The following is a 15,189-nucleotide window of genomic DNA, read 5'->3' on the forward strand; positions in this document are numbered from 1 at the left end:
AGGTAACTACCTAGAATCGAACCTTGGAATCTTAACGTTTTATCAAAGCTTTAACCAACTGATCCCTCAGAATTATTCGTAACAATGGGGAACTTTTATGTTTATAACTATGTCTACGCGCGAGAATCACCACTTCTTCCTCTTCCTTTCTTTCTTGACATCGTCAATGGCTGATTCGTTGATTGTTTCCGTTCATCGTGGTTTCCCAAGATTTGATTTTTTAATTTTTTGATTCTTTGGAACTTTGGAGGTTCTCTGTTTCTGTTTCCCAAGATTAGAGATCATCATAATCACTAGGGTTTCTGTTTTCCAGTCAAATTTGAATGAGGATGCCAAAATTATCAAAACTAGAGAGGTTAGAAAAAATTGACATGTTCGTCTTTCTTAGCAAGCAGAGATCGGTTCAGATACTAATACAATCGGGCTCACTTCTAGGGTTTGAACTATGCCGGAGCAGCCATAAACATTGCCAAGAAAGAAAGGAAGAGGAGGGAAGAGGAGGAAGAAGGAGGGAGATTGGTACAAAGCTTTGTTTAAAACTTTAACAGTTCAGAGTTCGATTCTAGGTAGTTAGTCATCTGAGTCAGCTCTTGACTAATATTTGTTGATGCTTAGACTAGGACTCTGAATGCTTCAACGTGGCCATTCATGGCCGCTAGCATTGCAGCCGAAAAACCTTCCTCGTCTTGATAGTCTAGGAAGATGTCTTTTGCTTTTACAAGAGATTTCAGCGCCTCGGGATCTCCTGCTTTAGCCACGTATAGCAAAGGCGAGAATACTGAAGCGTTGCTTGAATATGGAACCACACTGAACCGGATCAGTTCAAGAAGTACTCTTTCTAATCCCAGAGACCACTTGTTTGACGACCGAAACAACAGAATGACCAATCTTGTTCACTAAAACGAAGCACCAGCAAGGGAGAGCACTTTTACGCACTCTGAATGTTTGTGTTTTGTAGAGATCAGCAGGGCTGTGTTCCCAGCATCATTCTTCGAGTTTATATCGCAGCCAAAGCTGACTAGCTGTTGTATGATCTCCACTGATCCATCACGTGCAACAATATGAATCGGTCGGAATCCAACGCCTCGTGAAGTTTTGATAGAGGTTTCGGGATCGGCGCCGCTGTTGAGGAGGACTCTGACTGCTCCCTGGTTGACGCAGAGGACAGCATGATGGAGAAGTGTCCGACCGTTGTGAGGAGCGTCTGGAGACTGAACTTTGAGCAACAAACGCATAATGCCGCCACTGGTTTCAAAGTACTCTACAGCACACCAGGTCAAAGGGTAAGGCTCCAATCCTGAACTCTTCTCCAGTGTTAGTGTCCCATGATCTTGTTGTGATGGGTTCTGGATTGTGAATTCGATTTTGTTGGATCTGTTGTCATGTAGCTAGCTACAGATAGCTCTTGGTGTATTATATTATGAAGCTCTGATTTTTCTTGATTCGTTTGTGTTTTTGGATATGAATGCAATTAAATTAAGGGTAGTGTGACTAATTTCATAGGAAGAAGAGGTTGTCTGACCCAATCGTAATGGTTTACTCCGGTTACGTTCTCACCAGTTTCAGACATAAGTAAAAAAACATGTTTGCGTTCAAATGATTACTTGATTAAACAAAAAAAAAAACTAAAGACAAATTACTTGATTAAACAAAAAAAAAAAACAGAATCCATGTATAACCAGAAATGGGAAAAGGGTATATTTCTATCCGTACTATTTGGAAAGTATATATTTCTACCTGAACAAAAGAGCAGTGTATTATCTAACCTAAACTCTAATAAAAATCAAATTTACTATCCAGACTTTGCAGGGTTATCTATAATCCTACATTGACACAAACATTGTTAGTCAACTGTTAAATATGAGTGAGTCATATGACACGTAAGCAATGATGTGTCCAAATTTTTTTTGTCCCAAAAAGCTCAAAACGACGTTGTTTACTACGAAAGCTCAAAACGACGTCGTTTTGATTTGGGGGAAAAATCTTAAATTAGTGTTTTTTTTTTTGATTTCACGATTCTTTTGTCTCTCTTTCTCTTTCTCTGCTTGGCGAAAATGGAGAACGAGGACTGAAGTTAATTGCGAGGGATAAGTGTAGAGGAAACAAGGCGTGAATCGAAGGAGTTGTTAGCATTACCCACAATCATTTCTACAGAAACGAAAATGAGGTATTTTTAGTTCGTAAATCACAAACATTGCTTCGATTGTTGGTATTGAATCTTGTATTTTGTCTTCTTTTTGTTTAATAGTTGCATACTGTAGATATTTGGAGACAATAATTTGAAGTTTTATGTTTAAAGAGTCGTATTTGTTTACTGCACACTAAGTGTTTGATTAAATGCTTGAGTGTTTGAAACTTTGTATAATTTTTTTTGTTGACAGCAATCCGGATCATGTAACATTCGTTGTGAATTTTGGAGGGTATTGGGTGAAGAATCATGTAGGAGATGTTGGTTATCTCAATGGTAAAGACATAACTATAGAATGTAAACCATAAGAGTTTTTCACCAAGTTGTCGGCGGAGTTGGGGGAGGGATTATATGGCCAAAACATGTGGTATAAGTACCCTTTTGAAGAGCATAAGGAAAGGAAGAGATTGAGGTAGCAGATTTTAGTTTTAAGAGGATGTGTGATGCGGGCAGATGGACTGGAGTGATGAATGTTTTTTTGGTGAACTCAACAGAGCATCCTAATGATATCGAGTCATCTGAGCCATGTGAAGAAGAGATCCGGGTTGAAAGAAATGTGGCTTCTTTTGTTGATGAGGATGAGGATTTCGATTATCATAACACACCTCCTAACTCTGATGGTGAAGAAGAAGAGGAGCATTTGGTTAGATACAAACGAGGTAGTGGTCAGCTGGAGATAAATCAAGTATTTGATAGTCTAGAGGAGTTCAAAGAAGCTTTAGTAGCTTATTAAAAGAGGGTTGTAACATAAAGATAAGTAGATGGGGGAAAGAAAAGTCAGCGGCTGTGTGTGGGACTAAAGAGCCTTGTCCATGGTATATATACTGTTCTTATGAGGAGTGCGTTGGAAAGTGGAAAGTAAAAACTTTTGAAGATCAGCACAACTGCTCTTATGATAACTATTGTAAGATATTGAAAGCACCTGTGATTTGCAAGATGTTTTTGGATGATATCAGAACTGATCCTGATTATGGACCAAAACGGATACAACAAGAGATTGAGAAGAACTACAATCTGATAGTAAGCATAGACAAGTGTAAATATGCTAAGAAAAAAGCTGTAGAGATCATCGACCGTGAGCACAAGGAGCAATTTTCTAGGCTGAAAGATTACCGCTTAGCACTTCTTCAGTAAGTTCTTCTTTTATTACTGAAATTTTAAATTTAACAAGTGTTTTCCAATCAGTTAACTAGGTTTTCATTTTGATATTTTGTTAGATCTAAACCTCAATCAACAGTAGTGCTAGACACAATGCTTGATGATGATGGGTCAGAGATCTTCCATAGATTCTATGTGTGTTTTGTTGCCATTCGCAAGATGTGGTCTATGTGGTGTCGTCCTATCTTTGGAGTGGATGGTTGTTTTATGAAATGCACACTTAAGGGACAATTGTTGGCTGCTGTGGGGAGGGATGCTAACAATGGAATGTATCCCATCGCTTGGGCCGTTGTTGATGTAGAAAATAAAGACAATTGGGTATGGTTCCTAGAAAAGTTGAAGGTTGATTTCAATCTACAGGAAGGTCAAGGGTTTACTATCATATCTGATAGGCAAAAGGTATATCTCCAACCCGAACTAGGCTTTAGAACATGTAAAATGACATGTATGGTTTAACTAATATATCTTTGTTTTGCTTTTACAGGGTTTATTGAATGCAGTGGAAAGAGAGTTACCTTATGTTGAACATAAAATGTGTGCTAGACACATCTATGGTAACCTAAAGAAGATATTTCCCAATCAAAGTGACATGAAGAAGCTCTTTTGGCAAGTAGCTGAAAGTTATACGACGAAAGAGTATGAAGCAAATTTGGAATTGGTAAAGAGCTATGATATGCGTGTTTACGAAGCCATGATGGAGAAGAACCCAAAGAATTGCAGCCTTGCTTTTTGCACGCCAACATCCTCCTGTGTAGATGTTCATAACAACATCTGAATCTTTCAACAATGCAATAGACCCTGCAAGGTATATGCCAATGGTAGAAATGTTGGAGACGATAAGGAGAAGAGCCATGGTGCGTATTGATATGAGGAAGACAAAAGCTGACAACGATCTAAGCAGAGTACCTCCTAGAATAAAAGAAATGATAGTGTTGGAGAATGAGAGGCTTAAATTCTGCAAGGTTATCCCTGGATCAGATGGTAGAAATGAAGTCCGTGAGTCAGGTACATCTTACTATGTTAACATTAGAATGAAGACATGTGCCTGCAGGAGATGGGAAATGAGTGGAGTTCCATGTAGGCATGCATTACGCATCATCGCAGAGAAGAAGCTTAATCATGAAGATTACATCTCTAGCTGGCTCCTCAATGGAAGACAACAACAAATTTATAGTGACTCAATTCGGCCAGTAAATGGTATGTGTTTCTGGGATAACTCCGCGTCTGTGATATTGCCACCTCCAAGTCTGGTTGAAGAACTTGAAAACATAAAAGGAGAAAGCCAACGACAAAAAGGAAGAAAGGGAAGAATGAGTCTCCAAAAAAGAATAAGGCTAGTAGAGAGAGGAGAATCATGCATTGTCGTCGTTGTAGTTTTGCTGGACACAATAAAACTAAATGTCCAAATATGGGAGTGGAGAAGTATATGCCACCTAAAAAAAAAAAGAAGACTAAGCCATCGGCAGATGAAGGAGGACCAAGTCAACCAACACAAGACTAATATCAAGTTTCAATCTTCTTATTCACATTTTAAATATTCAAATTATGTTATGTTGTAATGTTAGATTTTTTTTTATTTTTCTGACAGGAACATTAGAGAACTTAGGATCAAGCATGACATTTGTGGGTTTGGAAGCTTGAAGTATGAAGCCATCTAGGACTATTTATTTTTCTCTTTTTGATGTCATGGTCTGTTTTTGGGGACATGTAACAACACAATGTCTTTTGATTTCATGGTCTGTTTTGTGACATGTACCACAACCAAATGTCTCGGTCTATTTTGGATTCTATCACAGTTGGGTTGTGTTTGAGCAATGCCATATGTCTCTTTTTCTATTACCTTTCATACAAACAAACAGTCTTACAAGCTAGATTTGTCTATCCAAACTAGTTACTCTCATACAAAGCAACATTTCTAGTTACTCTCATACAACCACATTTTAACTCACATATTCAATACATACACATGAAAAACAAAAACATAACCATAACAAAGCCAACAATGTTCTTCAAGCTTCTTAGTTGCATTTTCATCTCTCTGACCTCCTTCTCAACCACATCCAAATGCACACGTGTCTCCATGGTGAGAGTATCAATCTGAGATTCACAAGCATTGACGCCCTTCTGCAATGTCATTGCAGCTCCATCAATGTTCTCCACTTTCTCAATCAAGTCCTCGATCTCTTCGACCATAGACGTATTGGTCCATTTAAATGTATGATACCAATTCTGTGACATTAACAGACTTTTAATTGCAGAAACAGCCAAAGTATACAACAAAATTGAGAGAATCACACTTACCCCATCCCTTCCAAACGGACACCCATGAAACAATCTTCCGGGATTTTTAGCAGTTGTCGATGTCTTCAATACAACAGGTTCTCCACATTGACATCTCTTGGGGAAACCTCTTCTTTGATTATCCATTTGATTTCTTCGAAATTGAGAAGCATAAATGCCTTCGCCAAGCAGAGAAAGAGAAAGAGAGACAAAAGAATCGTGAAATCAAAAAAAAAAAACCCTAATTTAAGATTTTCCCCCAAATCAAAACGACATCGTTTTGAGCTTTCGTAGTAAACAACGTCGTTTTGAGCTTTTAAGACAAAAAATTTGGACACATCATTGCTTACGTGTCATATGACTCACTCATATTTAACAGTTGACTAACAATGTTTGTGTTAATGTAGGATTATGGATAACGCTGCAAAGTCTAGGTAGTAAATTTGATTTGTATTAGAGTTTAGGTTGGATAATACACTGCTCTTTTGTCCAGGTAGAAATATTCACTTTCCAAATAGTACAGGTAGAAATATACCCTTTTCCTGAACCAGAAATACCACAATCTCTAAATTCTCTACATTCTATCTCGAGATAGCTGAGGGTTTTTTTTTTCAACCATTAAACCAGAAAAGGTCGGTTCATTAACCAAATCATTCCATTCGTAGGGAGCGAGACTCCATCCTGGTGTGATGTGCTTTGTGCATTAAAGACTTATCATTGACCACTGCACCAAAAAGATTTCACGATAAGGTTTTTATTATCATTCCAATTTTTTTTTTTTAGAGTTTTTTTCCTTTATTTATAGAAAGGAGAATTGGCAGAAATAACACACAAAAATCTATAATTAATTGGGTAGTCATGGTAACCATAAGAATGTTATATTTGCTGTATTTTCTGTATTAATAACACTTTTTACCCTTCCATCCACCATTAACACCACCACCGGCAACTTACCTCCGGCTACCTTCTCTTACGACCACCAGCGACCTCCGGTCATTTTCCGGTGACATCTGGCCACCCTTTCCGGCGACCTCCAGCCACCCTTTCCGGCGACCTCTGGCCACCCTTTCCGGCGACCTCCGGCCACCCTTTCCGGCGACCTCTGGCCACCTTTTCCAGCGATCTCTGGCCACCTCCGGTTACCGTATTCGGCGAAATCTGGCCAGCTCCTCCGGCGACTTCTTCCGGCTACCGGAAACCTCATCCGGCCACTGGCGACTTCTTCTGGCCACCAGAAACCTCCTCCGGCCACCGGCTGTCGGCCTATGGCCACCAGCCACCAGCCACCAGCCACCACCTCCGATCAGCAGCTTCCACTGTCCTCTACTACCACAAATACTAGTTTGGTAATTTTACCTAACCTTGATCATGTTTTCATAATTTTTTAAATTATACTGCTATATTCTTCTATTATTTTTTTTTGGTTACTCACCTAATTCACCCTTATAAAAATTCTTTTTTCTTTTTCTTTTTTAACTTAATTTTACTGTTTCAAATTCGTGTTTAGTAAGATATTATTGTTTCATTCTTTTAGTTTTTATAGAGTGTGTGGTTAAATTTATAGGCCTTGTGACCTTATAAAACCTTTATCAAATTTATATCTACAACTTTGTTTTTGTCTAGAACAGGCTTTTCTTTTTTAACTCGAAATTAACAAGCTTTTATTATTGTCAGGTGTCTTACTCGAGACCATCTGATAACCAAACCAAAGTTTTGTTACTGTAACAACTTTGAAATACATAAGCGAAGCATGAAAGACCGCCAATAAGTCCTACTAAAGAATGAATACTTGAGAACTCTATTGATTAACTTGAACTCTAATGATTCACTCTTGTCGATTAGAAAATCAGATTTTTCTGAAAAAGAAAGGTTACTTGAATATGTTTTTGGAGAATACTTATCCAATGAGTGAACTTGAAGAAGTTTTCTTTGTATTTTTGAGGTCTTTTGGTTGCAGGTGAAATTGCCAATTTGATGTTGTTAGGCTCTAAAGAAAATTTTATGAAGCATAAAACAGAATTTTTCTGATTGTCAAAAAAAAAAAAAAACAGAAATTTTTCTATAGCATCATAGACTGTTTCAAATGTTGACTTTTACATGGATTCAGAGTCTTAGATCCTGGAATTCGAGGACATGGATATTTTTTAAAAAACATGTAGTAGAACAAGACGTTTTTAAAAAATCATTACAACACACATGAAATCAGCAGCACATTTTGTTTATCAGTCACCAACTCAACAAGCAATAACAACAGAGACAAATAGAGAAGCTTTGATCTTCTAATCGCTACTGTAACCACCATCATCGTTATCCTTATTCTCATGGTCTCTCACCACTCGTTCTATGAACTGTTTTCGAACTCCAGCCATCACAGCTTCCCTCGAGGAGTCATCGTCTCCTCCTTTGCCATCATTAAGAACCGGCTCTGATTGACACAGAAGTAAAGCTACACCTGAAAAACCAAATCAGTTGCAAGTATGTTCAGACATGAGGCCTACAACCATTCTGCTCAAAGTATGATTGCAAATGTGGTTACATCAGGTCTCAGATCAGACAGAGGCTAGAGATGAAAAATGACATAATTATCAACACAAATGGGCAGACTATATCAGAAAAAGAAGGCTTCAAACTTACTCTCTGGGGTGCACCTACGGCCAAAGCTCTTCAAGCCTACATGAGTTCCTTTAACGGCACCATGGTGGTACACAAGCAAGGTAGGAAGATTACAATCAGGGTAGTTCGGAATACAATCAGTAGATATAATCTTGACGAACTTTGTTGCTGGGTATCTGCTAGCCAATTCGTCTAGACAACCCAATAGCAAACCACACTCCGCAACACTATCAAAGAACAACAAGCAACAATTCCACAAACATGACTTAAATTGTGTCTCAAACATACATTAGACTGGTTCGTCAAAAGTAAACAGCATTCACAAATACATCAAAAGCATACCTGTCTTTGTATAGACATACAACAACCCAATCTTCAGCAGAGGCTTGTGTAACCTCCCGTACAAAATCAGATCCAGAGATGGGAGTCACAGTCCCATATCTTCTAACTTTAGCAGCTTCTCTTAGCTCAGACAACCTCTTCTTCCTATCAAAGCATCAAAATACATTAGCCCCTCTGATGCACAATAAGTTTAGACTATCCATCAACATCTGAAATTAGTCACTACTCTTAATTGCATTCATATCCAAAACACAACCCAATCGAGAGAAATCAGAGCTTGATAATATAGTACACCAAGAGCTATCTAGCTAGCTACATGACAATAGATCCAACAAAATCGAATTTACAATCCAGAATCTTCTATGGTAAACTAAGATGGTAAATAACAAAAAAAAATTCAGAATGTTCGATTGGATCGACGAACCTGTATTGTTCGAGGAAGCGATCATCGTCGAGATCTTTGTCGTCTTCAAGATCCTCAAGCTCATCCTCCGTCTTCTTATCAAACCAAGCCTGGTCCTTAGGAGCTGAAGACTCGTCTTGTTCCGGAGTATAAGCCGGAGGTTTGAACGCCGGAGCTTTCTCCGGTAGATTCCCCAATTTCCTCTGGATATCGTCCCATTGAGTCGACGCTCCATCAACGTCCTTGTACACGAAATGATAATCCGCCATAGCTTACAAACCACTTACAATTCTTCAAATCTCCTCCTTTAGATTACACAGAGAACCTCTGAATCTGAGATGAGAATGCTTTGACACTCTGTGATCTCAATCTCGTTCCTTCTCTGGAAGACGATTGAAAAAGGTCATCGCGAAATTGGTCAGACGGAACCGAAAAAAACCGAGGCTATTAATTCATACCGAACCGAAATTATATGGTTTAAAAGACGGTTAGTAGTCGGTTTATTCGTCTAGAGTTAATGAACAAAGCCTCTGAATCGCTCAGAGGGTTCGTGTATATATATTGGGAGGTTATGGAGAGAAGATCCAGAGATAATTAAACAAAAACACTTAGCATAAAAAGATTTTGAGAGGGAGAAGAAAGGGCGATCGATTAGGGTTTTTGTAATTTTTCGTCGGAAGATTCTATATGAACGGAGTGATGAACTCGTTGGAAGCTGTGATAGCGTCAATCCAAGGCTTATCAGGGAGTGCTGGGGATTTAACTGCACTTCACGATCTTTTGAGAGGAGCTGAGAACTCGCTCCGAGCCATACCCGATGTTAATTTCTCTACTCTTACCCAGCTCGACGCGTCGAAGCATTCTCTCGGTTACCTATATTTCCTGTGAGTTGATTTTGTTTTTTTTGTTTGTGATGGTTTTGATTTCTCATATCTCTGACTAGATTAGGTTTTTGTTGATGTTTTATGTAATACTGTGAGGATGATTTTGGTTGATGGAGCTTGAGATATATAATTAGGGTTTTCAGTTTACAAGGAGGATTTGGAATTCTGATTTTGATTTTCTTGGGGTATTGTTTGATTGTTCCAGTGAGATACTTACCGCTGGTCCAGTATCGGACGAGAAAGCTTTTGCCGAGGTTCCGATACTTGCACAATTCATCAAATCTTGCGATGCTGAGCAGATTCGTTTGGCGAGTGATAAATGTAATCACTGACCCTTTATGGGATCTTCTCTCGTCTTTCTGTTTTTTTTGTTTATCTTTAAGGTGATGGTTAATTTGTTATTTTTTTTTCTTAATCTTGCAGTTGTATCCCTTTGTAAGAGATTGAAAGACCATGTTGTGAAGATTAAAGATCCCCTGCGAGGTGTAGCCCCACTGTTGACCGCTGTTCAGAAGCTTCAGGCCTCCCCCAAACGTTTGACTGCGTTGCATCCAGATGTTCTTCAACTCTGTTTGCAGACGAAGTTGTACAAAACTGGTTTCTCCATTATTAGTGATGATATCTTAGAGGTTGACCAGCCAAAAGACTTTTTTCTCTATTGCTACTATGGGTAAGCAAGTTTTCCTCACTACTGTAAGCAAGTTGTTTTATAGTTTTTTCAATTTTCATCCTTGATCCCTGCACTTTTGACAGGGGAATGATATGTATCGGACTGAAGAGATTTCAGAAAGCAATAGAGCTTCTTTACAATGTAAGCCATTCTATTTTCTTTTCTATATGCTTTTATTCATTAATGACTTTCGTTTTAGTTTAACTCAATCGACATACTTATATCAGGTTGTGACTGCTCCTATGAATCCTGCGAGTGCCATAGCCGTTGAGGCATACAAAAAGTACATACTGGTGTCTCTCATTCACAATGGGCATGTAAGGATGTGTTCTTTATATTTACTTTATTTGTTGATCTAGTTTTCTGTGCTCATAGCCTGAATCCATTGGATGTTTTGAGTAATATTGGTTTCAGAATTACATTCTGTGTCTGATTTTCTCTTCGAGGATTGGTTAATGTTGATGTTATTCTTATAATCTAGTATATCTTTTACATGTGCAGTGTGCCAACAGTCTCCCCAAATGCGCTTCTACTATAGCTCAGAGGACATTCAAGAACTATTCTGGAGTAAGTTTGAACCCTATCCATGAGTTGTAATTTTCATTTTGATTGGAGGCTTCTCTTTCGTTTTACTTCAGTCCAAATATTTCATTTATTTTGTACTCCCTACGAGCAAGATTTATTTACAGCCTTATAATTATATCGGTCACCCTTTCTCAGCCTTACATTGAACTGGTTAGTTGTTACAACGACGGGAAGATTGGTCAACTAGAGGCGTTGGTTGTGGCCAAGAGTGCTGATTTTGAGAAGGTAAATTTTCTCTAAACACTCACCATAGTTTTTGTACCGATGTTAATAGTCGTCATTCTCCTGTATGATGTGGAAGAATTGTTAATTTTCAGGATAAGAATCTTGGATTGGTTAAGCAAGCAGTGTCATCCCTTTACAAGCGCAACATTCTGAGGTTGACCCAGAAGTACTTGACCCTGTCGCTTCAAGATATAGCCAACATGGTCCAACTTGCTAATGCTAAGGAGGCGGAAATGCATGTGCTTCAGATGGTATTGTGTCTAACACGTGATTTTTAGAAGCTTTGCTTTATTACTTTGACTGTTAGATTTGAGAATATCATGTTTTCTTTCCAAACATGCAGATTCAGGATGGTCAGATACATGCACTTATCAACCAGAAAGATGGAATGGTCAGATTCTTGGAGGACCCTGAGCAGTACAAAACTAGTGAGATGATTGAGACCATGGATTCTGTTATACAAAGGTATGTTTACGAAACCAAGTGGTTTGATATTGTTTTTTTGGGAAAAATGGCTAAAAGTTGCAACTCCTAATAAAACCGCCATGCTTTCTCTGGGGAAAAACGAAAAAAGAAAAACTTCGGTCATCCTTTAAAAATGCATAAATTAGCACTTGGAATCAAGTTGATATAGATATGAATGGTTTTCCAGAGTAAAAGTAGTAGCACCAAACAAGTTTTGTGTTTTCATATGACTTTCAGGACTGTTAAGCTGTCGAAGAATCTCTTAGCCATGGATGAGAGCTTATCATGTGACCCTTTATACCTGCAAAAGGTAACTTAATGCCATGTTCCATAAGAATGTTCTGTCCTCAACCTATGTTTCTCAGACTAAGCCGTTCGACTACTTTTTGTTAGGTTGGAAGGGAAAGACAAAGGTATGACTTTGGAGACGATTTTGATACTGTCCCTCAGAGGTTCTCCATGTAAACAGCAAAAGACCAAAAGCACCAGAACCTGGCTTAAAGGCAACCCGTAGTTGTGAATCTTGAGAATGTTACTCTTTATTTCTTCGTTCATTTTGGTTGGTTTAAAAAGTTTCATATTTTTGTCACATTGGCCAACAAGTAGAGAAGCTCATTATGGACCCGCAAATCTTTATCGTACTTGAAAAATTACCCTTTGCCGTTTCTCTCGTGTGCTAAATTTAACCGACCTTTTCATAAGAATAGTAGCTAAAACGCCATCGTATCCAATTTGCTTTTACGTTTAAAACTGTGTGTCGGTCGTTTTAAGGTTTCAAACTGTGTGTCGTTTCTTGTGAATCTGATAGACCTCCGTCTCGTTATGGTTTGGGCTTATTTCAGGTCCATTTCGATCTCGCTAAGTGCCACGTATGTTTTTTTTACTCATTTTCATCTTCTCCATTTCGTTTTCAACCTGATTTCTCATTTCCCTCTCTTATCCTCAATGGAAAAAAAAATCTGAGAAAACGCAAAAAAAAAAGAACGGAGCTAAATCCTCAGAATCGCCGCCGGAGAATCTTTTACGTCTCCACATAATCGGAATTCTGGAATTGATAATTCCGATGGAAGGGGTTATCACATGTTTCCATACTAAATGCGTCTCTCTTCCAATTCGTTCTTTACCACTTTCTAGGGTTTCTTCACTTCCTCGGTGGAGGAACAGTAATTTCGTCTCTTCATCGCGATCGATTCTTCAGAAAAGCTTGTGCGTTTCGGCTTCGAGCTCAGATACTTTAGTCGCTGGTGGTTCACCAAAGGAAGATGAGAGACAGAGCAAAGTATCGAGCAAGAAGGGAGGAGATGATGATACCACTGATTTGAAGGTTTGGATGGGTAAGAACGGTTTGCCACCTTGCAAAGTTGTGCTCAACGAGAGACCAGCTCATGATCAGAAGCATAAACCCATACATTATGTTGCTGCTAGTGAAGATCTTCAGGTGGTTGACTTAGCTTTTCAGCAGCTTTATTTGCTTTTTTATACAGTTCCATCGGATTTAATTGGACATGTGTGCTAATATACCTGTCTTTTACAGAAGGGTGATGTGGCGTTTTCAGTTCCCGATTCTTTGGTGGTCACACTCGAAAGAGTTTTGGGAAACGAGACCATTGGTATGAGCTGTTGCTTTCCACATTCCAAGAAACCACTGTTTCTCTTAGATTAGACTTTGTGATTTCTCTTACCTGGTTGCAAACTGAGGGTAGGAATACTTGAATTTTAAAGCTTATCTGAAGCCATAACCGGCCTTTTTTTTTGTGCAGCCGAACTGTTGACGACAAACAAATTGTCAGAACTAGCTTGCCTAGCTTTGTATTTGATGTATGAAAAGAAGCAAGGGAAGAAATCAGTTTGGTATCCCTATATAAGGGAACTTGATCGCCAAAGAGGAAGAGGTCAGTTAGATGCGGAATCTCCTTTGCTGTGGTCAGAGGCTGAGTTAGATTACCTAACTGGTAGTCCGACCAAGGTATTGCGTTAGTGTATACATGACATGTGATGAGCTAGTCTGGTGGGTTCTCAGTGTTGATTTTCTTTAACATGGTTCAGGCCGAAGTTCTTGAGAGAGCTGAGGGGATCAAAAGAGAATACAATGAGCTTGACACAGTTTGGTTTATGGCTGGATCTTTGTTTCAGGTGTTTGATCACTATATTTGCTACTTAAGACTTCGGTTTCTATTTTTCATTTTGATATATGGAATGCTAAACAGGGGCAGCAAGACTTACGTTATGTGATTTGTGTTTTGCAGCAATACCCATTTGACATACCAACTGAAGCTTTTTCATTTGAGATTTTCAAACAGGCATTTGTTGCCATTCAGTCCTGTGTGGTGCATTTACAAGTAATTTTTCATTCTTCTTTTTGTATTCCCTCTTCACAACTTGTATGTCTTGCCCTGTCTGAAAGGATACCTAGAGTTAATTATAATAATATGGTTTTCCCTCTATTACACTATAACTGAATCTAAAGTTTAGCTTGCAGCTCATCATATAAGCAACTAGTCAGGCGTTGCTTGCTGCGTATTCTAATTGAGATTGTCTTCTTTGTACTCAGAATGTTGGTTTGGCTCGTCGGTTTGCTTTGGTTCCTCTTGGACCTCCCTTGTTGGCCTATTGTTCCAACTGCAAGGCAATGCTGACTGCTGTTGATGGTGCTGTTGAACTCGTGGTAGATAGGCCATATAAGGCTGGGGATCCTATAGTTGTCTGGTGCGTCTGTGAGCCAAATTGCTTCCGACACTTGCTTTTAATTCTGATATATCTTTCATACTTTTGTATTTTCTCCTTTATTTGAAGGTGTGGGCCACAACCTAATGCGAAATTGCTTCTGAACTATGGATTCGTTGATGAAGATAACCCTTATGATAGAATAATAGTTGAGGTAGTGATGAAGCTTTGTTGCGTTACTGTGAACACTAGTGTAGTGTTCATGTGATTTTCTCACTGTTTGCATGTTTTATGCGTCATATGCATTCCAGGCAGCGTTGAATACCGAGGATCCTCAATATCAGGACAAGAGAATGGTTGCTCAAAGGAATGGAAAGTTATCCCAACAAATATTTCAGGTATTAACATGTGACTTTCCCGAGTCGACAAGTCTACTTTGCAATTTTTGTGATTTGGATTTTGCATCCACCTCAGGTTCGTGTGGGAAAAGAAAGAGAAGCTGTCCAAGACATGCTTCCTTACCTACGTTTGGGTTACATGTCTGATCCTTCTGAAATGCAATCAGTAATTTCGTCCCAAGGTCCAGTTTGTCCGGTAAGTAGAGGATGAGTGACCTCGCAAACCTTTTTCTAAGTAATCTTTTGACATTTCCTTGATTGCATCAAATGCTCAGTCCCTACGTGTGAAGACTCAATGTACTTCTTCATAAAAA

General features: G+C 38.8%; 3 protein-coding genes across 3 annotated transcripts; 2 read left to right on the plus strand and 1 right to left on the minus strand.

Annotated features, from left to right (window-relative positions):
* Window positions 7,734-9,374, minus strand: LOC104769659 (phosducin-like protein 3). The gene is made up of 4 exons (XM_010493923.1): window positions 9,006-9,374; window positions 8,582-8,725; window positions 8,261-8,466; window positions 7,734-8,078 (listed from the first exon to the last, which is right to left on the minus strand). Exons 1-4 carry the CDS (start codon window positions 9,251-9,253, stop codon window positions 7,906-7,908), a joined length of 771 nt encoding a protein of 256 aa, XP_010492225.1. The 5' UTR covers window positions 9,254-9,374; the 3' UTR covers window positions 7,734-7,905.
* On the plus strand, window positions 9,571-12,479 carry LOC104769660 (COP9 signalosome complex subunit 3). The gene is made up of 11 exons (XM_010493924.1): window positions 9,571-9,868; window positions 10,074-10,189; window positions 10,292-10,538; window positions 10,622-10,679; window positions 10,766-10,855; window positions 11,040-11,105; window positions 11,259-11,348; window positions 11,441-11,599; window positions 11,692-11,813; window positions 12,051-12,123; window positions 12,207-12,479. The coding sequence occupies exons 1-11, from the start codon at window positions 9,672-9,674 to the stop codon at window positions 12,276-12,278; spliced, it is 1,290 nt and encodes a 429-aa protein (XP_010492226.1). The 5' UTR covers window positions 9,571-9,671; the 3' UTR covers window positions 12,279-12,479.
* On the plus strand, window positions 12,714-15,101 carry LOC104769662 (ribulose-1,5 bisphosphate carboxylase/oxygenase large subunit N-methyltransferase, chloroplastic-like). The gene is made up of 9 exons (XM_010493927.2): window positions 12,714-13,251; window positions 13,348-13,423; window positions 13,574-13,779; window positions 13,860-13,946; window positions 14,060-14,152; window positions 14,365-14,519; window positions 14,607-14,691; window positions 14,789-14,875; window positions 14,952-15,101. The coding sequence occupies exons 1-9, from the start codon at window positions 12,877-12,879 to the stop codon at window positions 15,084-15,086; spliced, it is 1,299 nt and encodes a 432-aa protein (XP_010492229.1). The 5' UTR covers window positions 12,714-12,876; the 3' UTR covers window positions 15,087-15,101.

The sequence above is a fragment of the Camelina sativa genome, chromosome 20 (genome assembly GCF_000633955.1).
Source record: "Camelina sativa cultivar DH55 chromosome 20, Cs, whole genome shotgun sequence".
Lineage (NCBI taxonomy): Eukaryota > Viridiplantae > Streptophyta > Magnoliopsida > Brassicales > Brassicaceae > Camelina > Camelina sativa.

Coding starts and splice junctions, on each gene's coding strand:
- LOC104769659 (XM_010493923.1), bottom strand. CDS start 9,253: ATGGCGGATTATCATTTCGTGTACAAGGACGTTGATGGAGCGTCGACT. Junction 8,726..9,005: donor CGCTTCCTCGAACAATACAG/GTTCGTCGATCC, acceptor ATGCTTTGATAG/GAAGAAGAGGTTGTCTGAGC. Junction 8,079..8,260: donor CCGTAGGTGCACCCCAGAGA/GTAAGTTTGAAG, acceptor TTGGTTTTTCAG/GTGTAGCTTTACTTCTGTGT.
- LOC104769660 (XM_010493924.1), top strand. CDS start 9,672: ATGAACGGAGTGATGAACTCGTTGGAAGCTGTGATAGCGTCAATCCAA. Junction 11,349..11,440: donor AGAGTGCTGATTTTGAGAAG/GTAAATTTTCTC, acceptor GTTAATTTTCAG/GATAAGAATCTTGGATTGGT. Junction 12,124..12,206: donor ACCCTTTATACCTGCAAAAG/GTAACTTAATGC, acceptor ACTTTTTGTTAG/GTTGGAAGGGAAAGACAAAG.
- LOC104769662 (XM_010493927.2), top strand. CDS start 12,877: ATGGAAGGGGTTATCACATGTTTCCATACTAAATGCGTCTCTCTTCCA. Junction 13,780..13,859: donor TAACTGGTAGTCCGACCAAG/GTATTGCGTTAG, acceptor AACATGGTTCAG/GCCGAAGTTCTTGAGAGAGC. Junction 14,876..14,951: donor TATCCCAACAAATATTTCAG/GTATTAACATGT, acceptor CATCCACCTCAG/GTTCGTGTGGGAAAAGAAAG.